This window comes from Poromitra crassiceps (assembly GCF_964638095.1).
Source record: "Poromitra crassiceps genome assembly, chromosome: 18".
Classification (NCBI taxonomy): domain Eukaryota; kingdom Metazoa; phylum Chordata; class Actinopteri; order Beryciformes; family Melamphaidae; genus Poromitra; species Poromitra crassiceps.
The window spans coordinates 11,913,484-11,928,062 of record NC_139636.1 but is presented as its reverse complement, the minus strand read 5'-3'; the positions used below and the strand labels follow the sequence as shown (position 1 = coordinate 11,928,062).

General features: G+C 44.2%; 1 protein-coding gene across 1 annotated transcript in view; it reads left to right on the top strand.

The window, feature by feature from the left end:
- Positions 1–3,341, top strand: part of agbl1 (AGBL carboxypeptidase 1) — a gene marked incomplete at its 5' end in the record, with an annotated part of 77,848 nt that extends 74,507 nt beyond the window's left edge. Inside the window, one exon of the mRNA XM_083654697.1 lies at positions 2,438–3,341. Within this exon, the coding sequence (XP_083510823.1) occupies positions 2,438–2,726 (289 nt within the window). The 3' untranslated portion in view covers positions 2,727–3,341. The remainder of the gene's footprint in view (positions 1–2,437) is intronic.
- Between the last annotated feature and the right edge of the window lie 11,238 nt (positions 3,342–14,579).

Genomic DNA, 14,579 nt, shown 5'->3' with positions numbered 1-14,579 from the left:
ATTAGGCTTCCAAGGCTAAACAGCCTCTCCACAGGCACACTGGACACTGTTGGAGTATTTACTCGAAGAAAGATTTTCTTGATCATGGGGAATTTGTTCAGTACATCCACCTCGAGAGCCGATGTGAGATAGTCCGATTTCAGTGTCCGCCGACTCGCCGAGGCCATTATGTCTGTCCTGTGCAAAAGCAACGAAGTCCCCCTCAGCCTCAGAGAGTGAGCCAGCAAGGTTGGTTGTTATCTCACACTCTCACAGTGTATTAATTGCACAATGCTGAAATGTTGCTCAGACGTAAATCAAACCGTTCGTTCTGAGTACAAATAAGCTGTATCGGGCTGCGGGCAACAGTTTCATTTGACAAAGGTAACAGATTAAAATAACTAATAACGGGATTACTTCAAATGCAAAACTAACGCGTTACGTTGCTCGTTACCTCAAAAAAGTAATCTGAACTCCAACGTGTTACATTGTAACGCGTTAGCCCCAACACTGTTGGGAGTTTGGAATTTTGACATCACTGTCTGTCTTGTTTGTTTGTTTTTAGCACTGCCTGCTTATTGGTCCGTGATCGCGAGCTGCGTGATCACTGGACAAGCGACCTGTCAATCACGCCCCCAAAGTATTGTCTGCTTTATTGTCTATTTGACTCTAAATGGGGTCATAATTGGCACGCACTCGTCCTATTCATGTATATATTGTACATATTGGCTGCACTTGCAATGTTGTGATTGTCTTGGATATTTCTCCTATTTCTTTATCTCTAAATATTGATATGACCGCTACGCTGCATACTTACACTAAGACAAACTCCTCGTATGTAATGCTTACATATTGTAGCAATAAAAGTGATTCCGATTTACAGAATGAACATCATGCTGTATTGAAGAAGACTTGAAACGAGTGATTGAGACCATACTGTACACCCATAAGGAAAGTGAAACTGAGGTCATAAATCAAGTGAGATGTAGGGTCAGTTTCTCATTGACTTCTATACGTTGGGCATGTTAACATGGAGGCGAATTACATTTGTTGGTACTTCCGTGTTGGCCTCATTTTTCAGCTCTGAAGGTTGGGGCTTGACTGCAGACAAGGTGTCCTTCATTATCATTCACAGCACACAGGGAACACACACACAAACAGACACGCGCGCACACACTCACACACACACGCTCACACACATACACACACACCAAATGAGGTGTGGTAATCAGCATGCTAGACATCTCCCACGCTCTTTCCATTCTTCTGTCTCCCTCACACCCTGATCATTCTTTTTCTCTCCCCTCTCTCTCTCTCTCTCCCATCTCTTCCCCCTCCCTCTCTATCTCTCTCCACTCCCTCACCCGCTCTCTCTCTCCCATCTCTTCCCCCTCCCTCTCTATCTCTCTCACCCTCTCTCTCTCCCATCTCTCCCCTCCCTCTCTCTCTCCACTCTCTATCTCTCTCCCTCTCCCCTCTATCTACATCTCCGCCCCTCTATCTCTCTCCCCCTCTATCTCTCCCTCTCTTTCTGTCCCCCTTCTCCCCCTCTCTCTCTCCCTCCTCCCCTCATTCTGTCTCTCTCTCTCCCCTCTCTCTACATCTCCCCCCCTCTCTCTCCCGTCTCTCTCCCTCCCCCTCTCTTTCTGTCTATCTCTGCCTCCCCCCTCTCTCTCTCTCATTTCCTTTCCCCCTCTCTCACTCACCAATGGGAAGTTGTAGATCAGTGTGCGTGGCACATCCTCTCCATTCTTATAGAGTCCCAGTACATGCCCTCCTTTTGATTCTCTCTCACACACACATCCATGCGCACACACCCACCCACGCACGCGCGCGCACGCACGCACGCACGCACGCACGCACGCACGCACGCACGCACGCACGCACGCACGCACGCACACACACACACACACACCAGATTACTGGTTACTGGGGCTTTCTGTCGGCTGTCAGTCAAAGTGCCTTTGGGCCAGCTCAAGGTCACTGTGTGCGAAGTGGGACCCTGCAAATAACAGCAAGCGGCATCTGTTTATACTGTTGTTCAGGGGTGTCAAGACCAACAAAAAGCCCCGGACGTGTCCTCAGTCAGGAGGTGGATGTAAGAGCTAGGCTATTTTAGGAGATGATATAGAGAAATAGAGCTGTATGGTGAAAGTCTATTTTGTTCAAATGGCCGCTACCCCCTGATAGCGGCAAAGCAGCCTTGAAATCTGCCGGGCGCTCGGGAAATCCTGGCACGGATTCTGCCCTGCAATGGATGGAACTTGAGCGCTGCTGCTGCCTTCAGCACCCTGGACAGCGCTCAGAGCCCGGTGCGGATCACGTGCCAAAGTGGATGTGACTTCAAGCACCTTGGAAGTCACTGTACCATCAAAATGATTCAAAGCTGTTATATTAAGGTAAAGAAGTTAGTTACATGATGGGGCTTTAACATCCTCTCTGCTCTCTCCTCCTGTAGTTGTTTTGAAGACGATGAGCCTCCCTGCGTCGAGGAGATAGAGTATTCCACAGACGGTTGTCCGCCGCTGACTGGAGCTGAACTGGATTCAGACGTCAACGGCAACACATCCAGCGCCGACGACGAGGACGACGGGCATAACCACAGCCGAGGCAGCATCTGCCAATCACGCATGAAGTCCCGCCTATTCCCTCACCTGAATGGACAGGGATCGATAGAAGAGACGCTAAATATGAAGAGGAAGACGTGTAACGGTGTGAGCCTCACTAACGGACAATACCTGAATTAAAGGATAGCTTTACATTGAAGGTGGTTACTTCCCCACACACCAATTTTGAAGTCGATCGTTTCTCGAGATAAACCACTTTTTTGGTTGCCAGTAGGTGGCATGCGTGTGTCTCTCCTGGTTCTAAATATAGCCGAACTGCTTGGTTTGACCAAGTAAAACTATTTTTAAAAGCATTTTACGAAATGGTGACGAAAATTAAATGGTGGGTGAAATCCCTTGGTTTGTCTTAAACCGGACGGGGGCCTGAATTTGGCTCTCTATTGCAGTTCTGTGTAAGCTGCCGCAAAAACTATTGTAATCTTCTCAACTTCTTTTCTAACTCAGTTATTCTAAATTAAATCCATAGTTTTAAAAGTACATGACATCAGTTGGGAAAATAAGCATTCTTGTCCTAATCCCCAAAAAGCTTAAGCTCTGCACCAGCAGTAGTGATAAAGTGCATGGAAAATAGTGAGAGTATTTCATCTTGGCCAAGCACTTTGGCTCTTTTTGAACGATATTTATACAAATATATATATTTTCAATAATATATATCATGTAGTTGTATTTGTGCATGACAAATGTATGAAATACATTTGGGTGTACGGTGGTGCTGTTAAAATGGTTTTAGGATTTAGCGTTTTGTAAAAGCTTTGTATAACAGGCATAAGCATAAGCATTATTTGCAGTGCCACAGACATAGAAGAAATGTACTTGTTATTGAGCACTTGGAATAAATGTGTTTGTTTCTTGAATCAGATATGACGTTTGTTTTCATAAGAGTAAAAACTAACTAACAATTAATAAGTGAAATTGTGTTAATGGCGCTGTCATTTTAGGATTTACAGTAAGTATGTAAGTGTTCATTGACAACACACACACACACATTGTATTGAGTCATTACAACCTTAAGATGGTTAAATAGCCACCCTGGTATTATCTGGGATTAAAGGGTTAATACAGCAATAAATCACTCTAATGAAAACACAGGCTCATCCAATTCTGGGGGACTTGGTCTCTGCATGGGCCAATAATGAGTCCTTGTTATCTAAACATTTACTATTGCCCAGACATGGGGCACACATTAGCTTCATCAGTCAATGTCAGCAACCGAAGAGATTTGACCCAAAATAATGTTAATAATGTTGTGTTTATCAAACTATTGGTCTACAGTATATGGTGTATATGGTCTATCGGACTATGGGTCAGGTCCTGGAATGAGTCCAGGACCTGTTTCTGGTTGGTCATTTTATAATAAGAGGACTAGAGCAGTGGTTCTCAGAGCTAATGCTCTGGGCATTTCTAGGTAAGAAGTTATAATTAGGCTGTCTGAAACCAGTTTGATACATAAGTTCACTGAATGTGCAACCTTTTCTAGACACCTATGGATAATTTTCGAGGAACCATACGATGGTACCTTTGTTTTGTTAGGATATCCCATGATACCTTGCGACCCTTCCAATCGATGAAGAAGAACGAAGCGAGCCCCTATATGGCGACGCCCACAAAGGCGACTGCATCAGAAATATCAAGGATGAGATTTGGGCACACTGGGCTTAACAGTACACTTAAGATCATGGGAAAGCATGAGACTGCTATGTGTGAATATTGCGATAGGCAGGAAACAGTGTAATGATTGATTGTCCATACTACCAACAGGAAAGACAGATCCTCAACAACAGATTGGAGAGCAATCGTATCAAGCTGGAGTTAAAAGAAATATTGCCGCTGAATTCAGGGAATGTGGGGTATAGGGATATATTTTCATTTTTAGAGGAAACTGGACTAAGTAGAAGAATATAGTCAGGAGGATAGTGTAGTGTTTTACAAGTCCATTCTGATCCACACTCCATTTCAGAAGGTGGCGGTAATGCACCATAAGTTGTTTGCCAACCGCCACAAAAGACTAGTAGAAGAAGAAGAAGAAGAAGACCGCATCAGAAAAAGGTGAAACAACGTTGGCTAAATAACAAATACCTGTCACTTTCTTTTCGTTTTTATTCTAGAATAGTCAATAACGTCAACCTTTACTTAATTTCAGTGCAGTCAGATGTTTGTACAGTGTCAGGAAAGTCACTTTTGAACAATAGTATGAAGCATCTTACCTGACTGTTGTGGACAGCAGCCGGGGCTAGTTAGGTTGCTAGCTAATGTTAATGTTAGTTTAGAAAACCCGCTCCGCGTGCCCCAAAGCAGGACTATTAAGTAACGTTACCAATGTGTTGGTAAAATCCAACGTTCTGTTAATTTGAAGGCCGAAACGGGAAATGGTTTGAGTAGATAGAATTGACACTTCACACGTACCATTTCCCTTCTTCGCCTTCAAATTAAAAGTTGAAAAACAATGGAAACGTTCGCCTGTGAAGCCTCGACCTGTTTGGATTTATAATAACGTTAGAGAAAACAGCCATCAGCCATGCAGTTTTATCCTAATTTATTGCCAAATGCTTTACTTCATTTGATAGCTATATTAATACCGTGATATTATTACATTTTGTGCAGGGGCAGGCACTTGCGTTCCACCTACATGTGGATTCACAGTCACACTCAGTAACTTTGGAATCGAACACTGGGGACTTGGACTCGAGATGTAGTGACTTGACTGCTGCAGTGAGTGGGCCCAAAATGTCATCATTTCTAACTCTGTACAGGGTGAAAATCTGCCCCTCAGCTTGGCAATCATTTGGTTTCAGGTTTGCGTTTAAGCACTTTGCGGTGAGGACATAATAACTGAAGATAGTGGAAAAGGTTATACTGTCACTGGCAGCAAGCCACTGAAAGTTAAAAGTGATACAAGTGGGGGAAATCAATAACACCAAAGAATAATACAATTATAAAAGAGTTAAAGAAAGAGTAAAAACAATGAAACAAACTTTAAAGAAGTAATACTTTGTAATGCTTGATGGACGAGCATTGCACAGGATCACTATCTTACAGTCAAACACCATTACATCAGAGGAGTAGAGTATCAGCAAGAGTAACACTATCTAGGTAATATGAGCGTTGTATTGATAATATCAGCCTGGATATAAACATAACGATAAAGTTGTAATGATACCCAACACCACTCCGAGGATTGTCTCGACAATGGGGACAGTTTTCCTGACAACAATGTGGAAGCTTGCCGACCGGCATGCGATCAGCACTGGAAATGCAATCACATTTCTCGTTGGACCAAGTGAGCCCACTGGCTGTTGAAACGATGACGACCTCATACAGTATCTTATTCGACCACATTCTCGCCAGCTTCTGATGACCGCAAAGTGGCATGGATGACTGGGGGGCGGGGGGACTTTTGTGTTCTCTCTCAGAGCTTTGTGTGTGTGTGTGTGTGTGTGTGTGTGTCTGTGTGTGTGTGTGTGTGTGTGTGTGTGTGTGTGTGTGTGTGTGTGTGTGTGTGTGTGTTGGGGGGGGGGGGGTGAGTTGGGTGAGGGTGCTTAGGGAGTGTGAGTGTTTTAGGGTTCTCAACCTGGGGGAGGGGGTTGCGAGATTGTATTATTATAAAAAAAATCATAAATATTTTGACAATGACTTTTCTCCCATTATGATTAGGACTTTGGTCGCTGGTCAGGTGACGATCTTCTGCATGTTTTTAGTTGGGGTCCATAATGATGTTGTATGTACGAACCCCAGGGGAGCACGCGGGAGAGCATGCAAACTCGACATAATAAACACAAATAAATGCATATCCGTTTCAAAAGATGTGACCGTCACTGCCCACATACTTCCATGCATCTTTCACGTTGGTATCCTGTTAAGTAATACATCCACTAGTGGGCACTGGGCAGTAGAGAGTGAAATGTGTGAGTGTGTATGTGTGTGTGTGTGTGTGTGTGTGTGTGTGTGTGTGTGTGGCGCTGCTCTGTTTCATCCATATCCGTAAGCTTTCAGAAAACGTGCAGAATTACGAATTCTAATTAGAATGAACGCAGAGTACGTACAGAAGGCTGTCTGTGTGCCGTATGCATATCCGTATTTAACGTTGAGCATGATTGGGCGTTAAGCTGCTGTTTGGGTACAGAGACAGTTCCCTCCGGCTTTCTTCATTTCCCCCATGCTCCAACGTGTACGATGTCTGCTCTCCGTCTCATTCCCTCGCATGCTCATAAGAATGTAATTTCAAGCTCTGTCTATTGTGTGTCCACATGACGTATGACTCTGAATATCACTATCACACATGTACGAGCACATAAGCACAGAGTCAGACAGCTGAAATTAGCCAGCCAATCAACAGTGTTGTTAGAGGGAGACAGAGAGGGACGAGAGCAGCAGAGCTCTGTATACTGTAGAGTGCCAAAGTCACACCCTCTTGCAGGTTAGCCACACGAACCAAGGGATTCCATCCTCCATTCATTTTTCCATCTACATTTCATAAAATGTTTATCAAAATCGTTTTATTTGGTCAAACCAGGCGATTCAGCTATATTTAGAGTCAGGAGAGACCATGGAACGACATTTCACTCGGACTGAAAGTTAAAAACAAAACACACATTTTTAAATCCGCAATTTCTTTTAAAGTTGGTCTGAGTGAAATGTTTATTATGGTCTCTCCTGATTCTAAATATAGCTGAATCGCTTGGTTTGCCCAAGTAAAACTATTTTTAGAAGCATTTTACAAATGACGATGGAAAAAGAAATGGTGGATCATATCCCTTGGTTCATATGCCGTAACCGTAAGGGGCGTGACTTTGGCAGTCTATTCCTCACCCTTCAAACCCCCTCCCTTCTCATCCCCCCTCCCCCCCTGTCAGCTCCGTTGACTTTCTAACTTATAGAGAAGATAATTCAATTTCATGTTCCATTGGCTCAGCCCACAGCCAGTTGCAAATAAGCTGTGGCATCCAACTGCCTCACGAGTAGTTATCTTTCTCTTCTCTGGTCTCTCTCCCAGTCCGCTTCTCTCTCTCTCTCTCTCTCTCTCTCTCTCTCTCTGTTGGTCTCTCCTCTCCATGCCTCTGCCTCTCTTCTTCACACCTCTAGTTCCAATTTTGTCAATTTTTCACTTTTTCTGCCTCATTTTCAGTGGTTGTCTTCACTTCCATGTGCCGTGCATCTGTCCCGCAGAAACCTTTATTTATCTCCATGAAGTGAACTTTTGAGAAAACTGTTCGTTGTTTACCTCATTAACATAGATCATTGTTGACATTTGTGTTTTCAGTTCTTTCTTGGTTCTGGGCTTGTGAAACATTTCCTGTGGGAGACATCATTGGCATGATGTCACTTAAGCTTGAGCTGCACTCCCTGCGTTGCGTTGCCATCAGCGTTGCCCTTCCCCCTGCTCCACAGAGCAAGGTGAATGGATTCATCAGAAAACAATCAGTTCAACGTATTCCAATGCAGGAGAAGGCTGCATTAGCCATCCAGAATTGAACCTCGACAATTTTGTAGCTTGGACGCAGCTATCGGATGCAACGCGATGGCTGATGGATCATGGCTGCAGTGGAGCAGTAGCCTGGCATTCCCAGACCAATTCACATTGCACTGCATTGCATTTGCAAAAATGTGAATTGGTCTAGATTCTCTCAGTGCAAGTTGTATTTCCAGGGGGGCGTTACCAACGGCTGCAGTCCAAAATGACTCAACCAATGAGAGCAATGAAACGTGTGACGCAGCACAGAGCGACATTTTGCTGCTGCAATGATCCAATTTTCTATCAGGTTGAAAGGGAAAAATGATACGCACATCACATCACATAATGGAGCGAGGCTATAGTAAAAGAGCTCAGATAAATGAAAAAAGGTAGAGCCTGCACACTTACTCCATGCCGTATAGTTTATTGAGACACAAGAATAGACAACGTTTCGATCCTATTGGATCTCCTTCAGGTCAGAAAATGACCATTTTGTGTGTGTGTGTGTGTGTGTGTGTGTGTGTGTGTGGGTGTCATCAAGGCAAAATGTCGCACTTGTAGCGGGAATTACCACAGAAGCTGTTTTCAGCACCCCGAACCCCCCCCCCCCCCACCACCACCACCACACACACACACATACATTGCCCCCTCCCCTCGACCTCCCCCCCTGACCTCCCCACGCTCCTGAATGGGGGCCATTCGTTTTAAGTGCTGGGGGTCGCAGCTGGTGTGATCCCATTGCAAGATGATCTCTGGGTCAGACATGTGTCCACGACGTTGTCTGACCCAGTGGATGATTCTCTGGCCGTGCACCTGAAGTCACACTTATTTTTGCAGTTTTTTGTTTCTTGTCTGTGAATATATCTGATGGGATGGACCCTGTAGCGGAGCGTACGCCGGGGCAGAGGGTGCGGCCGCCACGGGCCCACTCGTCAGGGGGGCCCATGCAGGCCAGGCCACCTGGCTGGCAACCTGTGTTTTTATTTTTCTTCTTCAGAACAAGCTTGTCTGTAAAGTGGCTTCACTGTAGTCTTTCTTGGACATAATATTACTTGGCTCAATGAGTGACAAATTGTGTTTTTGGATATAGGGGCTATCAGCTATTTTACAGTTGTGACTTAAAATGACTTTATTTAATAAAGTCAGTGGTGTGAGTCTGAGAGGAATTCAATCAATAGACAATAACATTGGTGTGTTTAAAATGAGATATTCCACTAAATATGGCTAAAACCGATTCAAACATGCAAAAAAGGCACATTTTTCTTCGCGGCCTGGCAGGCCCGGTTCTACGGGGGTGCAAAAGCATGCATTGCACCCTTATTTGTCTGCATGCTCAGTTGAAAAGTAAAAAAAAAAGTTTTTTTATAAATGCTACAGCTGCACACTTACTGTTTAAACTTGAATTATAGTTGTTGTTTTTCTTTGTTCTTTGATGTGATTTTATGGCTTTTTGGCACCTATATGTAACCTTTTAAGGTTGAGATAATTGTATTATCATTATATGGTCCAAATATTTCAGTAAAGCACTTGAAACACTTGAAATATTCTTGCTTGGGTGGTATCATTCTACTTGAAATGATGGTCAAATGCATTATTTTTAGTAAAATAACATGTCAAATTTTTCGGGCGGCCGGCCTTTGGCCGGCCACCCGAGTGGGCCCGGCCTTCGGCCGGGCATCTGCACCCCTTCCTATCTAGGATGCACCCCTAGTCATCTTGTTCTGGCTCACAAATAAACACACACGCACGTCGCACGCACACGCGCACATACACACACACACACACACACACATACACACACACACACACACACACACACACACACACACACACACACACTTAATACATTATGGTACAAGCGCTTATTTAGGGAGCCAGCTCTCCAGCAATAAACATCATTAACTCTGGGCATGCATTTTAATTATTCACTGTTATAGATTGCTGTGTGTGTGTGTGTGTGTGTGTGTGTGTGTGTGTGTGTGTGTGTGTGTGTGTGTGTGTGTGTGTGTGTGTGTGTGTGTGTGTGTGTGTGTGTGTGTGAGAGAGCAGTGGGGTTCTTGCTTACCAATGTACGTCTTGTGTGCGTGTATATGATTGATAGTGTAGTAAGCTGGATGGAGAACAATCCGTATTAATGGGTAGTGTGTGAATGTATGCAAGCTAGAGCTCTTCAGGCCCGGAGCCCCGGATCCCCGAGGGTTCGAGACCCAAAGAATTCCAAAGAATTTGCTCCGTGTCGGGTCCGGGACCATTTGCAGCAGGCATTGAAATGTCGGGTCCATAGTAGGGTTGGCACGATGGACGATGGCATCGACCATCGTGATTGGCTGACCCCCCATCGACCTCTTAGCCTTCTACATCGGATCATCGTGATTAATTATCTGTTCAAAATAAATGTGTGCCGTTTTAATAATAAAAAATACCAAGTCCACTTAGACGCGTGGGGGATGGCATTAAACGAGCGCACCCAGTTCAGACTCAGAGAAGCCTCCCCTCCCCCTCCTCCGCTCTAGTGCTTCTCTGCACTGGGTGCGCTTGTGTAATGACGCCGGGGCGTCCCCCGCGCATGAGAGGTCAGTTCTTTTGTTGTGATAACTTTTAAGACAAAGAAGAAACTTCCCGTTCTTTCCTGTTTACAACCCAAAGTGAGTACAAGTCTTCAACTGTGAATTTAACTCGCCTGTTTCCAAAGTGAAAGTTGAAGTTGATACAGCACTAGCAATATTGAACGGCGCAAAACAAATAGGCTAACGTTAACGTTACAGATCCTGACCAACAACGTGTGTGTGTTGAATTTAACTAGCTGGCAGAAAACTGACAGAATTACTGGCGGATATAATGTTAGATTCGCGTGGACTTTTGAACCTAATAAGAGAGAGTTGAGGAGACTGGAGAGAGTTGAGAGAGCACAGCAGCTACTGCTAGCTGTTACTCACTGCTTGAGTGGCCTGGCTCTGTGCAGTAGCTAGTAGCCTGCCTGTCGGTCTCATGAAGAGCTCAGCTGTCCTGCTTTTAACGTGCATTGCAGCAGAGGATGGCATAAATGACGATGCCATCGTTCAAAACGACGTTTCACTGTAAAACAATCACGATGGATATTTTGGTGACATCGCACAACCCTAGTCCATAGACCCTTTCCACAGCAACAGTTTTGAGGTGGTAAAGCAAGCAGCTGTAACCAATAACATAAATCGGTACAGGTACTGGTACTGGAACTGGAACTAAAAAAGTAATCTGAGTACTCTAATCCTCCTGGCTATACGTTAACATTTCCACTTGCAGTAACATGGAGGGAGTTACAAGTCTGAAGAAATTTGTGAGTGGGACACATGAGGCCAACAGATTTTCCCTTTGCTCTTTCTCCTTACGCTTCAATGCCCCATTAAGTAACTTATTTACCATAAATATAACAGCTTTTTAATCATTTTGATTGTGCCTCTGTCATTCCCACCACAGCGCCCTCTGAAGGTCTCTTTGGGGATTAGAAGGGAATTAGCTTAGCGAGTGTTCACTTGTAGCCTCCAGGTGCTCTTGAAGTTAAATATCAAGTTCAACCAAATGGAAAGCCTCTGGGCTTGCCTCAGGCACTCTCTCACAGAACCAGCGATGAAGTTAAAATGCCTTTAATTATTCAGGGAATTACAAAGACTTTCAAAGTGTTTGTGTTGCAATAAAACGCCGAGCGCTATTGACCACTCGGGGTCTTCGTCAGGGCGTGATGCTCTCTTTGCTATGCTAACCTGACGATGACCCTGCATGGTCGAAACCGCTACAGGAGCTTTCCTAACCCATTGTATAGCCAAATACAGGTCAGTTCAGTAGGCTACTATATATTCTCCGACCTTGTCCTACATTCATATACAGAGTACTGCCTCAAAATATTGGAAAAACTCACTCTGAGTCCTTGTGTTGAAAGCTTTTCTCACTCTGTTATATCATGGTAAAATAACCACAGGCAGTCGTGGGGGGCGGTGGCATATTGCTGTTATGGACTGTGCCTTTAAGAAGCCGTGAGAAGGCTGTTCTGAGCCCTGTAATCAGAAAGCCAATAGACAAGAGGATACTGAGATCATCCCTCTGTCTCCTCTGTTGATGAAAGACTAAAGGCCTTTGACACACGGGCCATCAGCATCATCCGCCAGACAGATGAAGTGACGGCAGACGGGGTGGGAGGTGGGAAGTGGGGTAGTGAGAGAGAGACAGCGAGACAAATGAGAACTAGAGAGAGTGAAAAAGGAAATAGAGATGAAATACATGACAGAATAAGCAGTCCCTCCAGGAGATTTTGATTTTGCAAGTGCAATAATTCATGGAAATTCAACCAATCTCCGCAATATTTGCTTGCAATTTTTCAATATTTCCCACGATTTCTCCGCAAAAACGATAAAACAGCTTCCTCAACTTGCAGTTTTTGCCAGTTCCAGCAATTTTATACATAGTACCACCGGCGTAGAGATAAAGCAGATCTTCTGTCAGGGACCAGAGAGGTCTGTTCCCAACTTGAGATGTTTCTCACGTTGATCACAAAACCTCGGTTAAATTCATAACCTGGAGTTTGGGAAATTCGAGCTTTTTGATTGCAACAATCACACACACAAAAATGGCAAAATCCTGGAAGGACAGAATGAGACGGAGAAGCAGAGAAATAAGGGTATAACAGAGTGAGAAAGGCAGACAGCACAAAAACTCAGCATCATCAGATACCACTGACCTTGCCAATCTGTTTCTTGATTGGTTCAATGAATTCTACAGAGACCAATCAGCTCCAACATTGACCTTCGTATAAATTTACTTTCTTTCCAGGGGCAAAGATGGAGGGAGAGATGTGACAGCAGGTGGGGGAATAGGACACAGGATAAACTTTAATGGCAGATCTCTCTGTAGCCATGCTGTCTGTTGCCACCCTCACTGATAAAAACAGCTTTAGGCAATGACTTGCTTTTTAGGCCCCATTTTATTGTTTGGTGGTTTATTTCTCTCTTCATAATTGGTCAAATCTGTTACGACTGTGTGTGTGTGTTGTTTGGACCCAAGGATCCAGTGAGACAGACACCGAGGCAGATGGCAGGTTTACAGTTACTTTACTGGACTTTCAATACAAAATACTGCCAAAGCAGGGCAAGCAAAACAAAAGCTAAACTGGAGAACAGAAGCTAACAGGCAGAACAAGACAAAAAGGGGCATGGAGGCAGAGCGGACTGACTTACAGCTCAGCAGACATGCAGGCAGAACTCTCCCACACTGGGGAGAACAAGGAGCATGGCGTGTGTTAGCTTCTAGGGAAGCATGTCCATGACTGGGCACTTACTGCCAGCACACACAGCTGTCCATATACAACAAGTGAAGACAGTCAGTGCCAATAGACCCTTTTCACAGCAGCCATTTTGACTTGCAAAGCTGGGTAAACAACACAGGTGTAACCAATACAATTACGGTACTAGAAATTCTAGGGTCATTTGTGCATGAATGACATAACTGGTCCACAATTTAACTCACATACTGATATACTACTGATCTTGTAATGATACAAAGCTGAAAATCGGCGGAGTGTTCCTTCAACTATCAGAAATGGAAGAAGGAATTTTTGTTATGACTATTTTGACAGTTTATATTGTCCCTTGAAATACAAGCCACTGCACAGCCGTCTATTTAACTGCACAGTAAATATCCCCATGGCTGTAACAGCGATCTTGTTACCACCAGTTAATTAGGTTGGTCAGAAGGGAGCTTTATTGATCGGTTCAGTTAATTGGTCGTTTAACTGTCCAATCCCACAGGCCCATTCACCAACATAGCTACTGTTACAGTACAAACAGTTTGTGTGAGTGTGGCCAAACCGCAGGACACACACTGCACTAACAGCATTAACACCACTGATGTAGGCTCAGTGTAAATATTCTGTTTCATTTAACAAATATAATTTGATTCACACATTCAGATTACTGTAGATTTACACAAAGGATCAGTGCTGTGTAGTTTCCCTGTTTCGACCATCGTGTACATTTTCCTATTCAGTTCAGTTCACACAAGTATTTTTTTTTGCAAGTCCAAGAGTATTTGAGCTAGAGTTCAAGTCAAGTTTCAAGTCTTTGAGCTAGAGTCCAAGTCAAGTTTCAAGTCTTTGAGCTAGAGTACAAGTCAAGTCTCAAGTATTTGAGCTAGAGTCCAAGTCAAGTCTCGAGTCTTTGAGCTAGAGTCCAACTCAAGTCACTTAACACGTTCACTGCCAATGACGTGTTGATACGTCAAAAAAAATCCAACGGTTGACTGCCAATGACGTGTTAATACGTAAAAAAAAAAACGGTGACGGTGGGACGTTGATCTAACCCTTTTACATCTCTTATATAAATATTGAAGCCACCGAACGTGTACAACCCATTCCACCGACCCACTAAGTGGCGACAGTGCTCTCCATTCTAGAAAAAGCCGAGCCAAAACTGCAGGGGAACGCGCGATGAAACCATTCCATACTGTAAAATGGATTGGCGAAAACGCTTTCGCGCTGATTGCTGGCGGTGGGGGAT